Here is a 25,536-nt window from a genome sequence, read left to right on the forward strand (position 1 = left end):
CCAACTCGAGGTTATCATAAAGGCCTCCTATGAAACAATTTATTAAGCATATACTATGTGGCAAGTACTGTGCTAAGTCCTGGGAATATAAAGAGAGATAAAAAAAAACAATCCTTGCTATCAAGGAGCTTAATGTCTAATGGAGGAGGAAACATGGAAAAAATATGTACAAACAAGCCACATATAAGATAAATTATAGAGATGGCGGCTGGTAAGCAGGGACTAGTGTGAGCTCCATACCGAGTCCCTCCAAAAACCTATAAAAATGGCTCTGAACCAATTCTAGAACGGCAGAACCCACAGAACAGTAGAGGGAAGCAGGGCTCCATCCCAGGACAGCCTGGATGGTCTCTGGGTGAGGTCTATCCCACATGGAGGTGGGAGCTGGGAATGGAGTGGAGCAGAGCCCAGTCTGAGCAGCGTGGAACAACCAAACTTGGAGTCGGGCGGATGGGGCCCCTAGTGCCCTGAATATGTGAGCTGCGGCAGTTACCAGACCCCTCGACCCACAAACACCAAAGACTGCGGAGAAGGTTAGTGGGAAAAGCTGCGGGAGTGGAAGGAGTTCATGGTTCGGCTTCCAGCCCCAGGGGCAGCGGAGTTGGGGCAGCTACAGTTGCTGCTGCTTCTGGCCCCAGGTCCACCTGGTGGGAGGAATTTAGTGGCAGATCAGAGCAGGAGTGCAAAGCCTGCTGAAGATCTAAGCCCAGCCCGGGCTGGGGGTTCTTGGGGAAGGAGTAGTGCTGGTGTGACAGAGCTGGCACCTCCCCCCCAAACATGGAACATAGAACTCGTTAGTCTACAAGCAGTCATACCCCACTGAAAAACTCAAGGGTCAAGTTAGTTGGTTGGGAATATGGCCAGGCAGCAAAAGCACACCCAGATTCAGTCTCAGACTTTGGATTCTTTCTTTGGTGACAAAGAAGACCAAAACATACAGCCTAAAGAAGACAACAAAGTCATAGAGCCTACGACAAAAGCCTCCAGGAAAAACATGAACTGGTCCCAGGCCATGGAAGATCTCAAAAAGGATTTGGAAAAGCAAGTTAGAGAAGGAGAGGAAAAATGGGGAAGAGAAATGAGAAGGATGCGAGAAAACCATGAAAAACAAGTCAATGACTTGCTAAAGGAGACCCAAAAAAATACTGAAAAATACACTGAAGAAAACAACACCTTAAAAAATAGACTAACTCAAATGGCAAAAGAGCTCCAAAAAGCCAACGAGGAGAAGAATGCCTTGAAAGGCAGAATTACCCAAATGGAAAAGGAGGTCCAAAAGACCACTGAGGAAAATACTACTTTAAAAATGAGATTGGAGCAAGTGGAAGCTAGTGACTTTATGAGAAATCAGGATATTATAAAACAGAACCAAAGGAATGAAAAAATGGAAGACAATGTGAAATATCTTATTGGAAAAACCACTGACCTGGAAAATAGATCCAGGAGAGATAATTTAAAAATTATTGGACTACCTGAAAGCCATGATCAAAAAAAGAGCCTAGATACTATCTTTCAAGAAATTATCAAGGAGAACTGCCCTGATATTCTAGAGCCACAGGGCAAAATAGAAATTGAAAGAATCCATCGATCGCCTCCTCAAATAGATCCCAAAAAGAAATCTCCTAGGAATATTGTCGCCAAATTCCAGAGCTCCCAGATCAAGGAGAAAATACTGCAAGCTGCCAGAGAGAAACAATTTGAGTATTGTGGAAACACAATCAGAATAACCCAAGATCTGGCAGCTTCTACATTAAGAGATCGAAGGGCATGCGATATTCTGGAGGTCAATGGAGCTAGGATTAAAACCTAGAATCACCTACCCAGCAAAACTGAGTATCATGCTCCAAGGCAAAATATGGATTTTCAATAAAATAGAGGACTTTCAAGCTTTCTCAGTGAAAAGACCAGAACTGAATAGAAAATTTGACTTTCAAACACAAGAATCAAGAGAAGCATGAAAAGGTAATCAAGAAACAGAAATTGCAAGGGACTTACTAAAGTTGAACTGTTTTGTTTACATTCCTACACGGAAAGAGGACATGTATGATTCAGGAGACCTCAGTATTAGGGTAGCTGAAGGGAATATGCATATATATATATATATATATGTTTATGTATATATATATATAAGTGAATGTGTATGTATGTATATATCTATGTGTATATGTATGTATGAGTATGTATGTATATATATGTGTATGTGTATGTATGTATGTGTATATACATATATATATATATATGCGTGTGTGTGTATATATATGTAAAATAGAGAGAGCAGACACAAGGTGAGTTGATGATGAAGGGAAGATATCTAAAAGAAATAAAATGAAATTAAGAGATGAGAGAGCAACATATTGAGAGAGGGATATAGGGAGAGATAGAATGGAGTGGATTATCTCGCATAAAGGTGGCAAGAGGAAGCAGTTCTGTGGGAGGAGGGGAGAGGGCAGGTGAGGGGGGAATGAGTGAACCTTGCTCTCATCAGATTTGGCCTGAGGAGGGAATACCATACATACTCAGTTGGGTATCTTACCCCACAGGAAAGAAGAGGGAGGAAGATTAAAAAAAAATAAAAGGGGGGGATGATAGAGGGGAGGGCAGATGGGGGTGGAGGTAATCAAAACAAACACTTTGGAAAGGGGACAGGGTCAAGGGAGAAAATTCGATAAAGCGGGATGGGTTGGGAAGGAGCAAAATGTAGTTAGTCTTTTACAACATGAGTATTGTGGAAGGGTTATACATAATGATACACATGTGGCCTAGGTTGAATTGCTCGACTTCTTAGGGAGGGTGGGTGGGAAGGGAAGAGGGGAGAGAATTTGGAACTCAAAGTTTTAAAAACAGATGTTCAAAAACAACAAAAAAAAAGTTTTTGCATGCAACTAAAAAATAAGATACACAGGCAATGGGGCCTAGAAATTTATCTTGCCCTACAAGAAAGGAAAGGAAAAGGGGATGAGAGGAGAGGGGGGTGATAGAGGGGAGGGCTGACTGGGGAACAGGGCAACCAGAATATATGCCATCTTGGAGTGGGGGGGAGGGTAGAAATGGGGAGAAAATTTGTAATTCAAACTCTTGTGAAAATCAATGCTGAAAACCAAATATGTTAAATAAATAAATTTAAATTAAAAAAAAAAGATAAATTGTAGATAATCAACAGAGGGAAGATCTTAGAAATAAGGGGCATGGGGAAAAGGCTTTCTGTAGAAAGTAGGATTTTGGCTAGCGTTTAAAGGAAACCAGAAGCCCAAAGTGAGGAAGGAGAACATTCCAGATATAGGGGATGGCCAGTAAAAATGCCTAGAGGGAGGAGATGTAATATAGTGTGTGAGGAACAGCAAGAAGGTCAGTGTCAAACAATGGCAAATACATGGGGGGAGGGTTGTAAGTTGTAATAATTCATGAAAGGCGAGAGAGAGAGACAGGTTATGAGGAGCTTTGAACACCTATCAATATTTGAACAGTGACATAAATAAAAAGGATATGAGTACATATATACATGGGTCATCTAGGTGGCCCAATGGAGAGAGTGCTGGACCTGGAGTTAGGAAGACTCATCTTCTTGAGTGCAAATCTGGCCTCAGACACTGGGCAAGTCACTCAATCCTGTTTGCCTCAGTTTCCTCATCTGTAAAATGAGCTGGAGAAGGAAATGGCAAACCACTCCAGTATCTTTGCCAAGAAAACCACAAATGGGGTCACAAAGAATCAGGCATGACTGAAATGACTGAACAGCAATGGTAACACAGATACATGCTGTTCTTAAGATTTGTTTCTTTTCTACATGTAAGTAATTATGGAAATTAAAAAAAAAGCCATTTAGTGCTTGAATCTTTGAGCTTATTTGTAACTTTAGCCTTTACCTCTTAAAAGAAAATTTGTATTGGAATGAGCAATACAGGTAAAGGGTAACCATATTTAGAATTGCTTATATTTTTGAGATACTTTTACCAATTATTTATGTTAATGAACAAAGACGTAACAGGATTTAGAGCAATAGAGTAATAATACAAAAGAAAAACAAAGAAGAAGAACATAGAGATCCCTTTTAATTATGACCACTTTATTTTATAAATGAGCAACTAAACCCTGAGACATGAAATGATTTGTCCAAGGTCACCTACGAGATCAAGTAATTGAAACACATGACCTCCTAGATGCCTCGCACCTCTAAATCCTATGAACTAAGATTTATTCCTCTGCAGGGGAACTCTTATTTTAAAACATATTATTAGTGTAAAGTTCTTAATTAAATGATGTTACATTTTACCTGTGAAGAGTAAATGTTGCCATCTGAACCACAAACAGGATTCGTGTAAACCATTGGACATTGCTTGCAGATGGATGAAACAGGACCCTTCCACTGTTTATGACTTAATCCAGTTTCTTTCATACTGTTAAAAAAAGGAGCACATTTAGACAAGAATAATGGCTCAGTGATATCTGTTATTATACTTTTCCTTTACTGCTATCCAGGCTCTTAAAATTAGAATCATTTGTCTGTGTTGCAATGTTGCTGCTCAATTCCACTATGGAGAAATACTTTAAATTATTTAATGATTTAGGGTATCTTTTGCCACTAAAATAAAAGGATTATCTACAAAAGGTTAACTTAAAAATACTTAACTTATTTCAGATACCGAATGCTATCTTAGACACAAAGAGATTATGCTTTGATTTTAACATGAAGTGAGTTTTGAAAGGTTGTGGACTTCATGGAGAGAGAAAGTGAAGACATTAGCCACACCTTCTGAGAAGATTGAGGAGGCCAAATAGCATTGCCCATTATGAGGAAGGCAAATGGAAATTGTCATATCTGAACAGAGACCACAATGAATTATTACCTACTCTTTATGCTCAACCTATGTCAGAACAAATATAGTTCATTAATGAGGAAAAAGAAAAGAAAAGATGTCATTTGAGTTTTGGGTTTTCACAACTAATGTAGGGAGATCATGTTGCATATTGCTCGTTTTGAAATATTAAATATAAATTTGCTAGTAGAGAAATGACCATAAAGCTGTAGATCATTACTCTCCTTGGCCTCAAAAAGAGAGAAAAAAGGCAAAAAAGTGAAGGGATGAGATTCTGTTCTAGAGAATACAGGGAAACCACTCCTCTTTCCTCTCTATTTAATTTTTAATTTTTCATAGATATCAAAATAACAACTTGAATTCTGCACTTCAGTTTGTTCACTTAACTCTTGGACAAATTGCTTGACTGCTGTATCACAAAAGACAGAGCTCAGTTTAAGTTCAAATTGGTTGCTGTCCCTCTTTGTCCCACTCCTCTAGGAGACATTGTGCTCTAGCTGGCTTCAACAAGGTCAGGGCAAAATCAGCTAGAAAGTATATGTTTTTTAGCTATTATGTCTTCTTTCCCCTTCTTCTTTTTCTACTTCTCTTCCTGCTTTTTTGACTTCTCACACTATGGCACTTTATTTTTATTATTTCCCAGAACCTAGGAGCTCTGGTTGATACAGACAAGGAAGGTGATTTGTATCCTCCCATAAAAATAACCTCCTTGAGGGCTGAGACTATTTTATTTAGTCTTTGTGTCTAGCACTTAGCAGGGTGATTTACCTTTGATTGGTGATCAATAAAGGCTTGCTTGAATGAGCGGAACTAAATATCAGAATCAACTGTAAACCACCCAAAAGAGCTGCCAGTCAATGTTTTCATTTTAACTTTTCCCTGATACACTGCACAGAATGAGGCCAAGATAAAGTGAAAGACTTTGGGATTACAATGTGACTTTCCAATACAGTTGACTTTTTGTGGGTAGAGCCTTTCAAGATCATATCGGTATGATCAGCCACAGTTGAACCCACTGTACCTTGACACCAACATAATAATGTCATTTTGGTTCTCTTTGGGAGCAAAAGGCAACAACCATTACTTTTTGTGGAAGATCTTCCCACATTCAACAACCAACTAATAGGCATATATTAACTACTCATTACGTGCCAGATACTAGGTTAAAAGAAAGACAAAGCAAAGCCTTCCATGTTCTCAAGGAGTTTTTAAATTATACAAAATGGAGGGAGGGGATACATTTGAAAGAGGGGAGATCGATGAGAAGGTATGTGTTTCTTGAGAAGAATCTTCAAAGACAGCAAGGATTTCCAGAGGCAGAGGTAAGAAAAGAGTGTATTTGAGGCATTCAGGACAGCATGTGGAAACAGGGAAGGGACCTGCATAACTGGATCACAAAGTGCCAGGAAGGAAGCAACATGTGACCAGAAGGATAAGAAGGGAGAAGGTTGAGAAGAGATTTAAAAGACAGATTAGTAATAGAGAGCCACTGATGCTTATTGAGGAATGACCTTGTCAGATTTGAACTTTAGACAATTCACAGGTATTTGAGGGGGAGATGGAGTAGAGAGAGGCTTAATACCAAAGAGGAAGCTACTGAAATAGTCCAGGTAAGAAGTGACAAGGGATTGACTTAGGATTGTGACAATAAGGAAAACACAGTAAAACTTTAAGTGTTATAAAAATCTAGGCGGCTAAAATTAATAGCAAATAATTATGGTGATTTTTATCATTTTTATTAGGACTCCCATGCCTCAGTGTGTTGTAGAAGTGACTCAAGATTGATGCTATGCCATCATAACAGAAGCTTTAACAGGTATATCACAAGCTGGAAATATATACAGTATGGGTGTAATATGTCAGGGCTAGGTGGTGCAATGTATAGAATGCTGGGCCTGGAGTAAGGAAGACCTGAGTTTAAATCTAGCTTCAGATAATAATTAGCTATGACAAACTTGCCAGGTCACTTAACCCTGTTTGCCTCAGTTTCCTCCTCTGAAAATGAGCTGGAGAAAGAAATGGCAAATATCTCTAGTATCTTTGCCAAGAACATGTCAAAAGGGATCACAAAGAGTTACATGTGACTGAATGGTGTCAATTGGTCAATACTTTAAAAAATTATTGTAGGCTGTTCATTAGAAGGTCAAATACTGAAGCTGAAGTTTAAATGCTTGGACACATAATGAGAAGATAGGACTATTTTTAAAAAAATATTAATTTTTAGTTTTCAGCATTCATTTTATAAGGTTGAAGGTTGAGTTCCAAATTTTTCCCCTTCCTCTTCTCCAAGATGGCATGCAATTTGATATAAGCTATATATGTACAATCATGTTAAACATCTTTCCACATTAGGTTACAAAAGCATCAGAAAAAAGTACAAGGAAAAAAGAGAGAGAGAAAATGGCATACTTCATGCTGCCTCGAGACTCAATAGTTCTTTCTTCAGATGGAGATAGTATTTTCCATCTTGAATACATTGGAATTGTCTTAGATCATTATTTTGATGGTTAGAGCTAAGTCTATCAAAGCTGATCATCATACAATGTTGCTGTTATTGTGTACAATGTTTCCCTGGATTTGCTCACTTCACTCAGCATCAGTTCATGTGAGTCTCCCTAGGTTTTTCTGAAATCTGACTGCTCATCATTTCTTATAGCACAATAGTATTCCATTACATTCATATACCACAACTTATTCATCCATTATGCAATTGATAGGCATACTGTCAAACTCCAATTCTTTGAAACCCCAAAAAAAGAGCTGCAATAAATATTTTTGTACTTGTATGTCCTTTTCAGTTTTTTATGGTCTCTTTGGGAAACAAACCTAGTAGTGGTATAGCTAGATCAAAATGTATGCATAGTATTATAACTCTTTGGGCATAGTTCTATAGTACCTATAGTTGAAAATTGCTCTCCAGAATGGCTGAATCAGTTCACAACTCCACTGACAATGCATTAGTGTTCCAACTTTCCCATATCTTTGCCAACATTTATCATTTTCCTTTTTTGTCATATTAGCCAGTTAGGTGTGAGGTGGTATGTCAGAGTTGTTATAATTTGCATTTCTCTAATCAATAGCAATCTGGGGTATTTTTTTCTTATGACTACAGGTAGCTTTAATTTATTCATCCAAACACTTGTCTATTCATAATCTTTCACCATTTATCAATTGTAGAATGACTTGCATTCTTTGAAATTTGACTCAGTTCTCTATGTAATTGAGAAATGACACCTTTATCAGAGACACTGCCTATAAAAATTGTTTCCTAGCTTTCTGCTTCCCTTATAATGTTGGTTCCATTGGCTTTGTTTGTTTAAAATCTTTTTTAATTTAATGTAATCAAAATTATCTATTCTACATTTCATAGCAGTCTCTACCTCTTGTTTAGTTGTAAATACTTCCCTTCTCCATAGATCTTACAACTATTCCTTCCTCTCCTAAAATGGTCACAATGTCACTTTTTATGTCTAAATCACATATACATTTTGATATTATCTTAGTATATGATGTAAAAAGTTGGTCTCTGCCAAGTTTATACCATACTATTTTACAGTTTTTCTAGCAGTTTTGGTCAAATAGTGAGTTCCTAAGCCAGAAGATGAAGTCTTTGGTTTTATCGAATGGTAGGTTACTATAGTCACTGACTACTGTATCTTCTACACTTAACTCATTACACTGATGCAACACTCTATTTCTTAAACATTACCAAGCGATTTTGATGATAGCTGATTTATAATACAATTTTAGATCTGGTATGGCTAGACCACCTTCCCTTGCATTTCTTTTCAGAATCCACTTGACATTTGTAAAGGCAATCAGTAAATGAGAAGATCTTTCCAGCCCATTTGAATAGGCTTCTGGGCGGGGTGGTGGTGGTGGTGGCTCTCAGTGTACTAGGGGGAGTGGCTAAGACTTCTCTGGGCATCGATCCTTGGTACATGCCAGCCAGGTTCAGCTCAGCACAAGGTGAGCTGCAGCAGTATATAGCTTCTAGCTGACAAAACAAGAGGCCACCTCATACAAAGCCAGTAACCAGGCCCCTAACTCCCAAGAAAAGAAGTTTGGGATAAAGCCCCCTGTGCCACAGAAGCAAAGATGGACTTAAAAACCCAGGAAAAAGGCAGCCAAAATGAAGAAGCTGGTTTTAAGAAAAAAAACACAATAAAATTGATAAAGCCTTGGTCAATTTGATTTAAAAAAGGAAGAAAACCAAATTACCAGCATCAAAAATGAAAAGGGTGAATTCACCTCCAAGACAGAGGAAGTTAAATCAAAAATTAGGAATTACTTTGCCCAATTGTATGCCCATAAAATTGATAACCTTAGGGAAATGGATGAATGTTTATAAAAATACATTTTGCCCAGGTTAACAGAAGAGGAAGTAAATTGCCTAAATAACCCCATCTCAGAAAAAGAAATTGAGCAAGCCATCAATGAACTCCCCCCCCAAAAATCTCCCAGGCCAGTTGGCTTTACATGTGAATTCTATCAAACATTTAAAGAACAATTAATTCCCATACTTTATAGACTATTTGGGAAAATTGGCAAAGAAGGAGTCCTACCAAATTCTTTTTATGACACAAATATTGTACTAATACCTAAGCTAGGAACAGTCAAAGCAGAGAAAGAAAATTATAGACCAATTTCCCTAATGAATATTAATGCAAAAATTTTAATAAAATGTTAGCAAAAAGTTTGCAGCAACTTATTAGGAGAATAATACACTAGGACCAGGTAGGATTTAGTCTAGGAATGCAAGTATGGGTCAATATTAGGAAAATTATCTGTATAATTGAGCATATCAACAACAAAACTAGCAGAAACCATATGATAATCTCAATAGATGCAGAAACAGTTTTTGACAAAATACAACACCCATTCCTATTAAAAACTCTAGAAATCATAGAAATAAACAGAATCTTCCTTAAAATCATAAATAGCATCTACCTAATGCCATCAGCAAGCATTATATGTAACAGGGATAAGCTAGATGCATTCCCAATAAGATCTGGAGTGAAACAAGCATGTCCATTATCACCCCTATTATTCAATTGGGTACTAGAAATGTTAGCTTTAGTATTAAGAGAAGAAAAAGAAATTGAAGTAATTAGAATAGGCAAAGAAGAAACTAATTATCACTTTTTGCAGATGATACAATGATTTACTTAGAGAATCCTAGAGATTCGAGTAAAAAACTACTTGAAATAATAAACAACTTTAGCAAAGTAGCAGGATATAAAATAAAGCCACATAAATCCTCAGCATTCCTATACATTACTGACAAAGCCCAACAGCAAGAGATAGAAAGAGAAATTCCATTTAAAGTTACTGTAGACACTATAAAATATTTGGGAGTCTACCTGCCAAGACAAACCTGGGGCCTATATGAACACAATTACAAAACACTTCTCACACAAATAAAGTCAGATCTAATTAAATGGAAAAACAATAAAACAATAATATGCTCTGACCAGGTAAGATTCATTCCAGGAATGCAAGGCTTGTTCAATATTAGGAAAATTATCAGCATAATTTATCATATCAAGAACAAAAATAACAGAAAAGTTATGATAATCTCAATAGATGCAGAAAAAGCTTTTGACAAAATGCAACACCATTCCTATTTAAAACACTAGAAAGTATAAGAATAAACAGAGTCTTCCTTAAAATCTCAAGTAGAATCTACCTAAAACCACATGCAAGCATCATATGTAATGGGGATAAGATAGATGCATTTCCAATAAGATCAGGGGTGAAACAAGGATATCCATTATCACCCCCATCATTCAATTTGGTACTAGAAATGTTAGCTTCAGCAATAAGAGAAAAGAAAAAGAAATTGAAGGAATTAGAATAGGCAATGAAGAAACTAAGTTATCATTCTTTGCAGATGATGTAAAAACTATGTGAAATAATAAATAACTTTAGCAAAGTTGCAGGATATACAATAAACCCACATAAATCATCGGCATTCCTATCTATCTATATCTATATCTATATCTATATCTATATCTATATCTATCTATATATATATGTATATAAAACAAAGCCCAACCACATAAGATGGAAAGAGAAATTTCATTTAAAGTTACTGACATACTGCGCTTTTCTCAGCAACCTAAGGGGCAAGGACAACTCCAGGGGACTCATGATGGAGAATGCTATCTTCATCGAGACAAAGAACTGCGAAGTTTGAATACAGACTGAGGCACACTACATGCTCGCCTTTTCTGCTTCTCTTTTGTTTTTGTCTTGGGGTTTTGTTTTTTTTTTTTTTGGTTCTGTTTCTTCTTTCTCATGATTCATTCCATTGGTCAAAATTCTTCTCCACGACTTGACTAGTGCATAAATTAATTCAATACGAAGTTATACATGACAGTTATATGAGACTTCATGCCATCTTGGGGAGGGAGGGGGGAGGGAGGGGAGAAAAACTGGAACTCAAAACTATGTAGAACCGTGTGTGGTAAACTAAAAATAAATAAAGAAATTTATAAAAAAAAAGTTACTGTAGATCCTACATAATATTAGAGAGTTTACCTGACAAGACAAACCCAGGGCCTATATGAACACAATTATAAAACAGTTTTCACACAAATAAAGTCAGATCTAAATAAATGGAAAAACAAGTTGCTCTTGGTTAGGATGAGCTAATATGATAAAAATGACAGTTTTACCTAAATTAATTTACTTATTCAGTTCCATACCAATCAAACTAACAAAAACTTATTTTACAGGGCTGAATAAAATAATAAAAAAATTCATCTGAAAAACCAAAGATCCAGATTATCAAGGGAATTAAGGAAAAGAAATGCTAGAGAAGGGGACTTAGTCATACCAGATATTAACCTGTATTATAAAGCAGCAGTCATCAAAACTATTTGATATGGGCTAAGAAACAGAGTGGTGGGTCAGTGGAACAGGTTAGGTACGCAAGATGCAGCAGTCAGTGACTATAGCAGTCTAGTCTTTGATAAAACCAAAGTCCAGCTGCTAGGATAAGAACTTACTATTTCACAAATACTGCTGGGGAAACTGGAAAATAGCATGGCAGAAATTGGGCACAGAGCAATATCTACTGTATATCAAAATAAAGTCAAAATGTGTTCATGATTTAGGAATAAAGGCTGATACTATAAGCAATTTGGGAGACCAAGGAATAGTTTACCTGTCAAAATTATGGAAAGAGGAAGAATTTGTAACCAAAGAAGAAAAAGAGAGTTTTATGAAATGCAAAATGGATAATTTGATTATGTTAAATTAAAAAGTTTTTGTACAAAGCCTTTGCAACAAAGATTAGGAATGAAGCAGAAAATTGGGAAGGAATTTTTTCGACTAGTGTCTCTGATAAATGCTTTATATCTAAAATGTACAGGGAACTGAGTCAAATTTATATGAATATAAGTCATCCCCTAATTGATAAATGGCAAAAGGACATGAACAGGCAGTTTTCAGAGGAATAAATTAAAGATTTCCATATTCTTATGAAAAAAAATCTAAATCACTATTGATTAGAGAAATGCAAATCAAAAGACCTCTTATGTACCACATCTCTCCTGTCAGATTGGCCAACATGACAAAACAGGAAAATCATAAATGCTGAAAGGATGTGGGAAAATTGGAACACTAGTACATTGTTGGTGAAGTTGTGAACTGATCCAGTTATTCTGAAGAGCAATTTGTAACTATGCCTAAAGGGCTATAAAAAAGTCCATACCCTTTGACCCAGAAATACCACTTCCAGGATGGTACACCAAAGAGATCATACAAGTAGGAAATGGACCTGTATGTACAAAAAATATTTCCAGCAGCTCTTTCTGTAGTGGCAAAGAATTAGAAATCAAGGGAATGCCCATCAATTGGGCAATGGCTAACCAATTTGTGGTGCATGAATGTAATGGAATACTATTATGCTATAAGAAATGAGGAGTAGACGGACTTCATAAGAACCTGGAAAGACTTAAGTGATCTGATGCTGAGTGCAGGGAACAGAACCAGGAGAACAGTATACACAATTACAGATTATGATGACTAAAGTTGATAGCCTTGGCACTTCTCAACAATACTATGTTCAAAGACAGCTCAGAAAGACTCATGATGGAAAAAACTATCCACATCCAGAGAAAGAACTAGGTAGTCTGAACACAGATTGAGGCAAACTGATTGCTCTCTTTTTCTTTTCCTTTTTTTGGTTTTGTTTCTTCTTTCTCGTGATTCATTCCATTGGTTATAATTTTTCTTTACAACTTGACTATTGTGTAAATAAGTTTAATGTGAAGGTATAGATGGAACTAATAACAGATTACATGCTGTCTTCAGGGGCAGGGGAGAGGAGAGGAAGAGGGAGAAAATTTGGAGCTCTAAACTTTTGGAACTTAGAATTGTAAACTAAAAGGTAAAAAAAAAAATCACAAAAGAAGTGTTCTTTCCAATTAACCCTATCTATGATTAATATAGCTACTTTTTTTTGGTAAATAGGGGTACGAATTCCAGGGAAATGAAAAAGTCTCCCTTTGTCTTACATATCTAGGCAGAAGCTGAGCTTGGCTAGGTGATGGGTTTTTTTGTTATTGATAGTTGCTTGTTTGTTTGCTTTGTTTTGTTTACATTTTTTTCAAGTCAGTGGCTCCATTTGAGCTATAGTAAACACCTTTATGTGTTTAAAAGTTCTATCATTCCTTTCCTGTGAACATTGGAATGTGAGCCCCTCAAAGACCAGGAATTCTTTTTCCTTATTTCACTAGCATGGACACTTAAAAATTGTAGGTGTTTAATAAAGATTCCTGAATAAATCATAAGTAGTACTAGTCTGCGGGGATGCATCCCAAAAGAACACATTCCTATTTTCCCATGTATTTATATATATACATGCATATTTTAATTGAGACTATCATTTCCAGGCAGAGTCAATACTATGCATATTTTGCTAGATTTATGTAAATTACTTTGGTATTAAAAAGAGATATATTTCAGGACAATACACGTTACCTTATTCAATATCCACTAAACCACAAAATGCAAAAATGTGCCTGGTGATTCAAAGTCTGATTATTTCATATTTTATGATATTTCAAGGTATTCATTTTAATTATCAGCACTTTTAACTTATATTCCAGTTTTTGTCAGACTTCCTATTTCTTATTTCGAACATAAATATGTTTTTATTTCTTTTCATTTCTCAGCTGTGTGGTGCTTGGGGATTTAAAAACCCTAAGCCATTTAGGGCAATGAAGAGAATACTTCCACACTTAACACTCTCTTAGTACTCATGAACTTAGAGGTTCTCAGAGCCTTACATCACATTCTAGAAGCACTGATAACTGTTCTTGATACTCCCATTTAATGAATAATAAAGTACTGCTAATGAGATTACCAACCGGGGTCTCAACCCTATGCAGATGATTTAGTTTTGCTATCTCCCCTGAGTACAACACACTGCTTCCCTTTCCTGTCTGAGCTACCAATGAGTGTCATCCATCACAAGACAGAAATTGGAAGAACATATGCATCATAGCTACTTAGGAAACAATTCAAACATAGTAGCTTAGTGTATAAAGTGCTGAGCATGGAATCAGGAAGCCTCATCTTCTTGAGTTCAAATCTGGCCTCACAAATCTGGCCTCGGTAACTCTCTGTTACCGAGGGCAAATCATTTAACTCAATTTGCCTCAGTTTCCTCATCTGTAAAATGGACTGGAGAGGCAAATTGCAAACCACGCAGAGAAAATGACAAATGGGGCCACAAAGAGTTGAACATGATTGAAAAATGACTGGATAACAATCATTATCACAGAAAAAAATGATAGACATAAAAAGTTACTAGGACATGAAATGAAATAATTTTTGAATGTACATTTGCAAAGTACATGTTATACAGATAGACACGTAATGAGACAGTTTGGAAAGGGCTGGGTTTAAGTCTTACTTCTGACACACAATTACTGAGTGACCCTGGGCAAGTCTTTTTAAACTTTAACCTTTCAGTGCACTAGGCTACTCTTTTTTTCAATGTTTAAAATCTTTTTAATAATATTAAAAATGGATGACTTCACAATTGCATTAAAATACTTGTAAAGATGTTTATTGTAAAAAATTGCCAAGATGATACAGAACAGAGCATTTAATAATAGATTTGTTGATAGATGCCTGTCTTCATGCTTTATTATAGCGCATGATAATTTATTAAGAAGAAAACATTTTTAAGAAACCACTTTTTAAGAATGTTATCTGAATTGAAATAAATGGTAAGTGCTGGCCCAAATGGAATTCCTACTCTTTAGCTTGCAACCTTTGAAAGAACTCAATTTTAGTTCCAAACTCTGGTCAGGGAAATGTGATGTGACCAAACCTGAACAAAGAAAACATAAGAGAAAGAAGAAAAGGTTTGCCATGGAGTTTCACCCCATCCATCAACTAAAATAGTACATATTGTTTTGTTTGGTTAAATCATGTCATTCCCATGACCAAACTGTGCTGTAATATCAGTCAGTGTTTGGCAAATGTTGAGAAGCTAAAGCCACAGGTTGGTCTGTTAGTTTGCAGTTGGGCCAGACTGTAGCCAGAACAGCTATACTATTATCTTTAAAACACTGGTCCTTCAATGACAGGAATCAGAATATCTTTTAGCTGCTTATCTGATTTGGTATGTTTCCTTACTGGGAGTTCCCTTTACTAATGAAATCAGACATCATCCAAAATAAATTACACACACAAATTCATACACATCTATACATAAAAACTGCATACATATATAGGCACATGTATACATGCACACACACACACACACACACACACACACACACACACACACACATATATATATATATATATATATGAATGTCTATGTACAAATGCACATGCATTTATGTAGACATAAGTGGCACACTGGTTAGAGCACCTGACCTGAAGTCAGGAAGACCTGATTTCAAATCCAGCCTCAGACACTTACTAGTGATGTGAGTCACTTAACCCTGGTGCCTCAGTTTCCTCACCTGTAAATTGAGTTGGAGAAGAAAATGGCAAACAACTCCAGTGTCTTTGCCAAGAAAACTTCAAATTGTGTCACAAAGAGTTGGGCATGACTGAAATGACTAAACAGCATGAACAATTATATTTTGAATTTTTTCACAATATGTAAATATGTCAACATAATGTTTTCATGTAAAAACCCAACCTGTAATTTCTTTGTTATATAGTACTCCCAGGGAGAAAGTTTCTCTTACACACATGAATCAGAACCTTCTCTCCATCTTAATAGTCTTAAAGAGTTATCTGAAACACTGAGAATAGCATGGCACAGGAGTCAAGCTAATTCAAGTTAAAGCAGGAACTGAACCTAGGTCTGCTTACGCTTCAGTTTTCCCCAAGTAGAAATGATGTATTTATCATATTCCTTCCAAATTCTGTCTTGTGATTAAGGGTACCAATTGGTATTTCAGACAAGAGAGTATAGCTGTGCAGTGTTTGCTCAAGGAAAACTAATATCAAACCAAATTAAATCATTCATGTGGGGTTTAAATCAATAGTGGAAGCCTCGTGAGCAGGACTTTCTTTATATAGATTCATTTTGTAGTTTATGTTTTTTTTGTTTTTTTTAATCAAGATTTGTTATTTTTAGTTTATAACACTCAGTTCCGCATGTTCTTGAGTTCCAGATTTTCTTCCTCTTCCTCTCCTTCTCCCTCCCCGCCAAGACTGGATGGAATCCAATATATCTTCTACATATAGCTTCGCACCGAACTTATTTACACAATAGTCAAGTTGTAAAGAAGATTTATGGCCAATGGAATGAATCATGAGAAAGAAGAAAAAAAAACAAAAAAGAAAAAAAGAATGAGTAGAGCAAAATTTGCCTAAATCTGCATTCAGACTCCATAGTTCTTTCTCTGGATGTAGATAGCTCTCTTCATCATGAGTCTTTTGGAGTTGTCACTGAACCTTGTATTGCTGAGAAGAGCCAGGTCTATAGAAGTTAGTCATCACGGAATCAATGTATCTGTGGTTGTGTACAATGTTCTCCTGGTTCTGCTCCAGTCACTCAGCATCATATCATGTAAGTCTTTCTAGGTTATTATGAAGTCCATATCTTTCCCATTTCCTATAGCACAATAGTATTCCATTACATTCAGACAGCACAACTTGTTTAGCCATTCCCCAATTGATGGGCATCCCTTTGATTTCCGATTCATTGCTACCACAAAAAGAGCTGCTTTCCCACTTGTGTGATATCTTTGGGATATAACCCTAGAGGTGGTATTGCTGGGTCAATTTTTATAGCCCTTTGGGCATAGTTCCAAAATGCTCTCCAAAATGGCTAGATCAGTTCACAACTCCACCAACAATGTAACAGTGTTCCAATTTTCCCACATCCTTTCCACTTTTCATTTTTCTGTTTTGTCATGTTTGCCAATCTGACAGGAGAGATGTGGTACCTAAGAGTTGTTTTCATTTGCATTTCTCTGGTCAATGGTGATTAGAGCATTTTTTTCATATGCCTATAGATATCTTTAATTTCTTCCTCTGTAAATTGCCTGTTCATATCCTTTGACCATTTCTCAATTGGGAAGTGACTTGTATTCCTATAAATTTGGCTCAGTTCCCTGTATATTTTAGAGATGAGGCCTTCATAAGAGACACTGGTTGTAAAGATCTCCTCCCAATTTTCTGCTTCCCTCTTAATCTTTCTTGCATTGGCATTTTTATAAAAAAACTTTTCAAATAACATAATCCAAATTATCCATTTGCATTTTGTAATGCTCTCTATCTCTTTTGGTATCACGAAATGTTTCCTTTCCAATAAATCTGATAGGTAAACTGTTCCTTGCTCTCCCAAATTTCTTATAGTATCAGCCTTTATTCCTAAAACATGAACACATTTTGACTTTATTTGGGTATGGTATAAGATATTGGTCTATGCACAGTTTCTGCCCTATCGTTTTCCAATTTTGTCAGCAGTTTTTTGTGAAATAGTGAATTCTTAGCTCAGAAGCTGGATTCTTTGGATTTATCAAAGAGTAGACAGCTATAGTCAGTGACTACTGCACCTTGTGTGCCTAACCTATTCCACTGATCCACCACTCTGTTTCTTATGTCTGCTGCTTTATAGTACAGCTTAATATCTGGTATGGCTAGGCCACCTTCACTAGCATTTCTTTTCATTAATTACCCTCATATTCTGGACCTCTTGTACTTCCAGATAAAGTTCATTATTATTTTATCCAGCTCTGTAAAATAATTTTTTGGTAGTTCAATTGGTATGTCACTGAATAAGTAAATTAATTTACATAAAATTGTCATTTTTATTATATTAACTCAGCTGAATCACGATGTGGTTTTTATTTGTTAATTTATCATTATTGTGAATTTATTTATTAAAGTTATTTGTGTGAAAAGTGTTTCACAATTGTGTTCATATAGTGGCTACAATAACTTTAAATGGAATTTCTCTTTCTATCTCTTGCTGTTGAGCTTTGTTAGTAATGTGTAGGAATGCTGAGGATTTATGTGGGTTTATTTTATATCCTGCAACTTTGCTAAAGTTCTTTATTTTTTCAAGTAGTTTTTTACTTGATTCTCTAGGATGCTCTTAGTAAATCATCATGTTGTCTTCAAAAAGTGATAATTTAGTTTCCTCTTTGCTTATTTTAATTCCTTCAATTTCTTTTTCTTCTCTTAATGCTAAAGCTAACATTCTTAGTGCCAAATTACATATAATGCTTGCTGATGGTTTTAGGTAGATGCTATTTATAATTTTATGAAGGCTCCTTTTATTCCTATGTTTTCTAGTGTTTTTAATAGGAATGTGTGTTGTATTTTGTCCAAGGCTTTTTCTGCTTCTATTAAGATGATCATGTGGTTTCTGCTAGTTTTGTTGTTGATATGATCAATTATGCTGATAGTTTTCCTAATATTGAACCCGCCTTGCATTCCTGGAGTAAATCCTACCTGGTTGTAATGTAGTATTCTCCTGATAAGTTGCTGCAATCTTTTTGCTAATAATTTATTCAGATTTTTGTGTCAATATTCATTAGTGGAATAATCCTGGTTTGGGAATTAGTACCACATTAGTGTCACAAAAAGAATTTGGTAGCAGTCCTTCTTCACATATTTTCCCAAATAGTCTATACAGTATAAGAATTAATTGTTCTTTTAATGTTTGATAGAATTTACATGTAAAACCATCTGGCCCTGGAGATCTTTTCCTAGGAAGTTGGCTTGCTCAATTTCATTTTTCTGTGATGAGGTCATTTAGGTATTTTACCTCCTCTCCTGTTAACCTGGGCAATTTATATTTTGTAAATAGTCATCCATTTCCCTAAGGTTTTTAAATGTATGGTCATACAATTGGACAAAATACTTCCTAATTATTTTTTTTATTTCCTCTTAATTAGAGGTGAATTCACCCCTTTCACTTTTGATACTGGTAATTTGGTTTTCTTCATCTTTTAATCAAGTTGACCAAAGGTTTATCAATTTTATTGTTTGTTTTTCATCAAACCAAATCTTAGTTTTATTCATTAATATAATAATTTTCTTGATTTCAATTTTATTAATCTCTCCTTTCATATTCAGTATTTATAATTTGGTATTTAATTGGGGATTTTCGATTTGTTCTTTTTCTAGGTTTTTCAGCTGCATGCCCAATTCATTGATTGACTTTTTATCTATTTTATTCTTGTAAACATTTAGTGATATAAAACTTCCCCCAAGAACTGCTTTTGCTGTGTCCCGTAAATTTTGGTATGTTGTCTCATTATTGTAATTCTCTTGAATGAACTTACTAATTGTTTCTATGATTTGTTTTTTGGCCCACTCATTCTTTAGGATTAGATTATTTAGTTTATAATTAATTTTTGGTTTATTTTTCCAAGGTTCTTTATTACAAATAATTTTTATTGCATCATGATCTGAAAAGGATGCATTGACTATTTCTGCCTTTCTGCACTGGATTGTGAGGTTTTTATGTCTTAGCATATAATCAGTTTTTGAGCATGTGTCATGTATCACTGAGAAAAAAAGTATATTCCTTTTTATCCCCATGCAGTTTTCTCCAGAGGTCTATCATAACTGCATTTTCTACAATTCTATTCACCTTCTTAACTTCTTTCTTGTTTATTTTGAGATTAGATTTATCAAGTTCAGAAAAGGGGAGGTTGAGAACCTCCACTAATATAGTTTAGCTGTCTATTTCTTACTGTAACCCCCTTAACTTCTCCTCTAAAAAACTGGATGCTATAACACTTGGTGCATATATGTTAAATAATGATATTGCTTCGTTGATTATGCCTCCCCTAGCAGGACAATTAGAGTGTATGTTCCATTTTCCATTTTGGATCTCATTCAAGTTAAAGAGAAACTGGAGGAACTCAGAAGACCCTACTAAGTTTACTGAGGATTTTAGGGATCTGTCCCTACAATTCGAGCTTTCTTGGGGTGATTCGCATATCCTCTTCTCTATCTGTTGTACCACTGAAGAGGAAAATATGGCAACAAGCTCCAAAATTTGAGGATCGTTTGGTTAGCAATGACCCCACAAAATACCCCCAGAAACAGCTGCTGCTCCCACTAGTGACCTTGGATGGGACTCTTAAAAGAGTGAAGATAGGGGAAAGAGGGACCATATGGTAATTTGCCTTTTTGAAGGCCTAAGAACAGCATTTCAAAAAATTAGGGAAATTGCTCAGGGAGAAGAGGAAAACCCTGCCCTTTTCCAAGACCAGCTAGTAGAAGTTATTAAAAAGTATAAAAATGTGGATCATGATTCTTTTGAAGGGACAACAGTGCTTAGCCTGCATTTCATTAATCAGTCTTCCCCAGATATTAGGAATAAACTGCATAAATTGGCAATGGGACCCAAAACATCGCAGGCCCAATTACTGGAGATGGCCTTTGGAGGCCTTAACAACAGAGACCTAGTTGCAGCAGAGGAAAGAGAACACAGGGAAAGAGCTAGAGAGAGAGAACATGCTCAATTCTTGGCTGCTGCCATGGCCAGGAAAAGACCCAAGGAACTTCCTTCCACAGTACCCCATTCCCCACCTTGGAGGAAGCCTGGCAACTTGGGCAGTGGGAAACCTGCTTTTGATGTCACAAGGAGGGTCACTGGTCCAAGGAATGCCCCTATGCCCATACTGGGCACCTCCTCAGATGAAGCCTTCAACTTGGGCAGTGGGGAAACCTGCTTTCAATGCCACAAGGAAGGTCACTGGTCCAAGGAGTGCCCTTCCAAGGCACCCACCCCTGAAGGAGCCCCAGAAACCAATGCTCTGGGACCATGCCCATGTGACCAGAAATGGCATTGGAGTTTGGAAAAGTGGTGGAGCCACCCCTCCCAGTAGGCTATCCTCCAGTCTTCTCAAGACTTGGAATGACAGGGGATCCTGGGGCTTGGCAGCACTCCCACTTTCTCCACCTTTCTCTCCAAGCCCTGGGCAAAATCAGGGCTGAAGGTAAGATTACCCACTTTATCATGGCTGCATTGGCTTGTTCTAACTAATTACTCTAGCCCTCCTCTCCCCTAGACCCATCAGGTCACAGGCATCAAAGGGGAAATTAAGGGATGTCTCCAGACATATCCTCTCCCTGGCCTACTTGAGGATCTGTTGTTTGAACACTCCTTCCTTATGCTCTCCTCTGGCCCTGCCCCCTTGTTGAGAAGGGCCCTGATGCTGAAATTGGGGAGCCAATTTTCTCTGATTAAGCCTCTTATTTTCCTTTTCCCTCAGTTCACCAGACCTACACATGTTCCGACAGAGGTGTAGGAGACAGTTAAGAGAATACTTTGGAATCAGGGAATTCCTGGGTGAGCCACTTCTGCCACCCCAGGTATAGTTCTGCTCCAAGATTCTAAAGTATTACCCCATTGCAGTCAATATCTAATTAAACCCAAGGCCTGGGAGGGACTGCAACTATTAATTGCTACTCAAGGTGGTGACTCACTCCCTCTAGAGATAGGGCTGGACCAGAATAAAGCTTTTGAGACTTTCAAAACTAAATTGACCAGCACTATTGTTATGCCCTGCCCCCCTCCAATTTCTCTTTCTTGCCCCAGCTCATCCCACTGTTTTTACTCCCATTTATATGCACCCCACTGTTTGTACTCCCATCTCCATGGACCCCACTGTTTGTGTTCCCTTCTCCACGGAAATAATCCTGCCTAAGCTTGTCCCATTGTTTGTGTTCCCATCTCCATGGAAATCAAATTGTGTTCTTTCCCTTTTAGTATCCTCTCTCTTCCCCAGCTTGGGGCTGTTCAATTTGAGTAATTACTCTGAACAGTCACTCTCTTCAATAAATCCACATCCAAATTTATATGAGGGTCTTGCTCGCTTTTCTTGGGCATGACAATTCTGGAGGCCTCAGCGAGATTTGGGGGTGGCCTGTGGCACCCCCCAAGACCTGGGCCAGGTAGGGTCTTGTCCTCAGGTAGTGGGTGTCTCCTCGTCTGGACCTCTAAGGGGAGCCGGCCTCTGAGACGTTAATAATTGACTTTTAGGCCAGACGTCTCAGAGCCCCAAGTGCTCGAGAGGGAGGAGAACTAACCCACCCCCTGACGCCAACCTGCCCTCTATTCAGACTTTAGTGGGTCCAGACCTCTAGGGGGGCCAGTCTATGAGATGTTCCAGAGCCCCAGAGGTAAGTTGAGTCAGGTTTCTGGTTTCCGGTGGGAATTCCCTTCTGGTTCTGGTGGAGATTTGGGGCCGGGTATGGCTTAAGTGGTAAGTAAAGTGGGGGGACAGACCTAATTAGTCTGACAGACCCTCCCCTCTGAAAAAGCACCGATCTTCTGGGCACGCTAGAGACGTCTAGCCTCTGCCCATTTGTGGTTTCTGTGTATCTGTCCTGGGGCGTCTCTCCGTTTTGTGTTTGTGTGATTTTGTCTGTCTGTGCCTGTGCATGTGTGTGTCTATGAATTAGCAACAGCAGTAAGCCGCTGCAGTAGTGGGCAGTAAACTCCCCCCTTGCCCCTCCCTATCACACTGGCATTCCTGAGGAGGGAGCAGAGCAGGCTATGTGTCCGTAGTCTGGTTAAAATTTACCATCGTAAGGAGAAATACCTACAGGTTAAAGTCAAGTTGTGGGGGGAGATTGATTTATGTTGAAGATGGGAGAAAACAGGGTGTGTGAGAAAAGAAAGCCTGAGAAGTGTTAAGACTGACTTCTCAGGGCTCTGGCATAACTTTCACTCAAAAAAAGGCAGTTATCTGAGCAGAAAGACTTAAAGGTAACCGCTCAGGAGAAAGACTTAAAGGTACTTGGGAAAAGTTCCTTTGAACTTCTCTGCACTAAAAAAAATTCAAGATAAGGAAGGGTTAACTCCTCCCTAAGATCAAAAAGAGAAACAGCCAGAGAAGTGTTTTAACCCTTTTTCTGCCTACATAAAGGAGAAAAGTTTTTGTGTAATGGGACCCAACCAGAAAAAGAAGTGAACTAATTGTGAAAAGTGAAGATATGTCATTCCTAATTTAATGCTTAAGATAAATTAGAGTTCATTTTACTGCTTGTCACTAAAGTTTATGGGAAAAGGAAAAGAGAGACTGTGATAAAAGTGGAAGATTAGTAAATTAAAGTCTTGAGCAAGCAGCTTAGAGTAAAAAGGCTTGATAGCTTGAGTTAAAAACCCAAGAGATGAAGCTATAGAGAGATGGAAGGGATTATGTCCACCCACCCTTTGGACAAGATCTGTGAGTAGGTTCTATTAAATTTAACATGAATATTGGTCCAGTGTGTCACTTTAAAGTGACCTGGTTATAACAGGTGATTCCAAGTTGTAATAGTATTCTTATTTTTAAAAGTATTTAGTATATTGATTGGCAAAAACAATCGTTCAAGTTAAATAGAATTGCTTCGTATGTGAATTTTCTCAGATGTGAAGTTTATGTCAATGGTGATAAGATGAAGGTGGAAATACATCCAGCCAGATTGGTAATTAATTAATTATGATTTTAAAGGTTTAAATGCATGACATCTGTTTATGGTATTGTTGTATTTCTAAAAGTTTGTCATATTGCTTGGTAACAACTGTTAAGTTCATTTTGCTTGGTAACAACTGTTAAGTTCATCTGTGTTGTTAGAGAAACAATTTCTCCAAGTGTTGTTAGACTGACAATTGTACTGTTAAAATAATGAAGGGATTAGAAAACTGTTAAGTCATTTTATATGACCATGTCCTTTAAAGAAGTTTAATTTAAGAAGTTATAAACTTCCAGGTTTTGTAGCAGCAGTACTGGGATCCCTATTTGTACAATAAGTTGGGAAAAGCCTGGAAGTGGAAGTTTTACTGAAGGAGAGAGAACAGTGGAGTCAGAAGCTAGCTGACCTCTGAACCTGGGTTTTAAAGTCAGTAGGACTAATTGGCTCTTAGGTTATTCTTTTAAAATTAAAATTTGTCAGGTCCAGGTAAAAAAAGCTTTAAAAAGAAAAGGTATTTGTCAGAAACTGCTATTATTGTCAAGTTGTGATACCCGAAGACCATGGTGAGTCAGCCTCCCTGGACTTAGCCCTGACCTCTCCTCCTAATGCCCTCCCCTCCTTCATGAGCTGACTGAGTCAGCTTCTGGCAGCCCCAACCTGGACTGCTTTTTTCCCTGGTCCCTGGGGTTTGGGCCGAATCTAACCCTCCTGGCTTCTAGCTTCTAGCTATGGCCTCTCTGGTTTCAGTATCCCATGTCTTCTGGAGCCCACAGAGGCATAGCTCTCAGCTTTTCTCTCCTCCAGCAACCCTCCCCCAAGACCCAAAACTGCTTTTCTAGCCTCCAGATGGATTCGTTCTCTTTCCTCAGTAGCTCTCCATATTTCCTGCCTCAAGGAGGCTGGCATCTTTGTCCTGTGCCAGTCCCCCTGGAACACTCCTCTGCTTCCTGTTAGAAAGCCTGGCACTTCTGACTTTCGGCCAGTGCAAGATCTTTGGGAGGTCAATAAGCCATCCTTACACCCTTCTCAGCCTCTTGCCACCCACCCACACTGTGTACACTGTCTTGGACCTTAAGGATGCTTTCTTCTCCATTCCTTTGGCTCCTGCAATCCAGCCCCTTTTTGCTTTTACATGGGTCGACCCTTCTTCGGGCTTCTCTGGCCGGCTGATCTCAACAAGGTTGCCTCAGGGTTTCAAAAATTCCCCCACCCTCTTTAATGAAGCGCTCCACCAGAATCTCTTGCCTTTCTGGGAATCTAACCCTTCTTGCTCCCTCATTCAGTATGTTAATGATCTTGTTAGCTACATCTACTGAGGACGGTTGCTTTCAAGCTACTCACTCTCTTCTGTCTCTTTTAAATTCCCTCGGCTACTGCGTGTCCGCCAAGAAGGCACTGATCTGTTGCACCTCTGTTTCCTACCTTGGGTACTGCCTTGAGGCAGGAAATCACTCTCTCTCTCAAGCTTGTATCCAGGCCATCCTAAACATTCCTGTTCCTACTACCAAGAAGCAGGTACGTGAACTGCCGTCTCTGGATCCTTGGGTTTGCTGACCTTGCTAAACCCCTTTACTCTTCTACTGCTGGGTCTGGCCCTCTAGTCTGGACCCTGGCAGAACAAAAACTCCTTTGACTCCCTGAAAAGGGCCCTCACCTCTGCCCCTGCATTTGCTCTCCCTGACATCATTAAGCCCTTTCATCTTTTGTGGTAAATCAGCCCTTAACCCTGCCACACTTCTTCCTGACTCCAATGGTTTTTCTGTCTATTTACAAAGAACGGACCCCTCACATCTTCTTATCCACTGCC

The 25,536-nt window shown here is 37.8% G+C and overlaps 1 protein-coding gene across 1 annotated transcript in view; it reads right to left on the reverse strand.

Moving 5' to 3' along the window:
- The window catches only part of SPOCK3 (SPARC (osteonectin), cwcv and kazal like domains proteoglycan 3), a 448,691-nt gene that overhangs the window by 144,090 nt on the left and 279,065 nt on the right, over nt 1-25,536 (reverse strand). The window contains exon 5 of the mRNA XM_036763292.1: nt 4,271-4,394. Within this exon, the coding sequence (XP_036619187.1) occupies nt 4,271-4,394 (124 nt within the window). The remainder of the gene's footprint in view (nt 1-4,270; nt 4,395-25,536) is intronic.

The sequence above is a fragment of the Trichosurus vulpecula genome, chromosome 6, assembly GCF_011100635.1.
Source record: "Trichosurus vulpecula isolate mTriVul1 chromosome 6, mTriVul1.pri, whole genome shotgun sequence".
Classification (NCBI taxonomy): Eukaryota; Metazoa; Chordata; class Mammalia; order Diprotodontia; family Phalangeridae; genus Trichosurus; species Trichosurus vulpecula.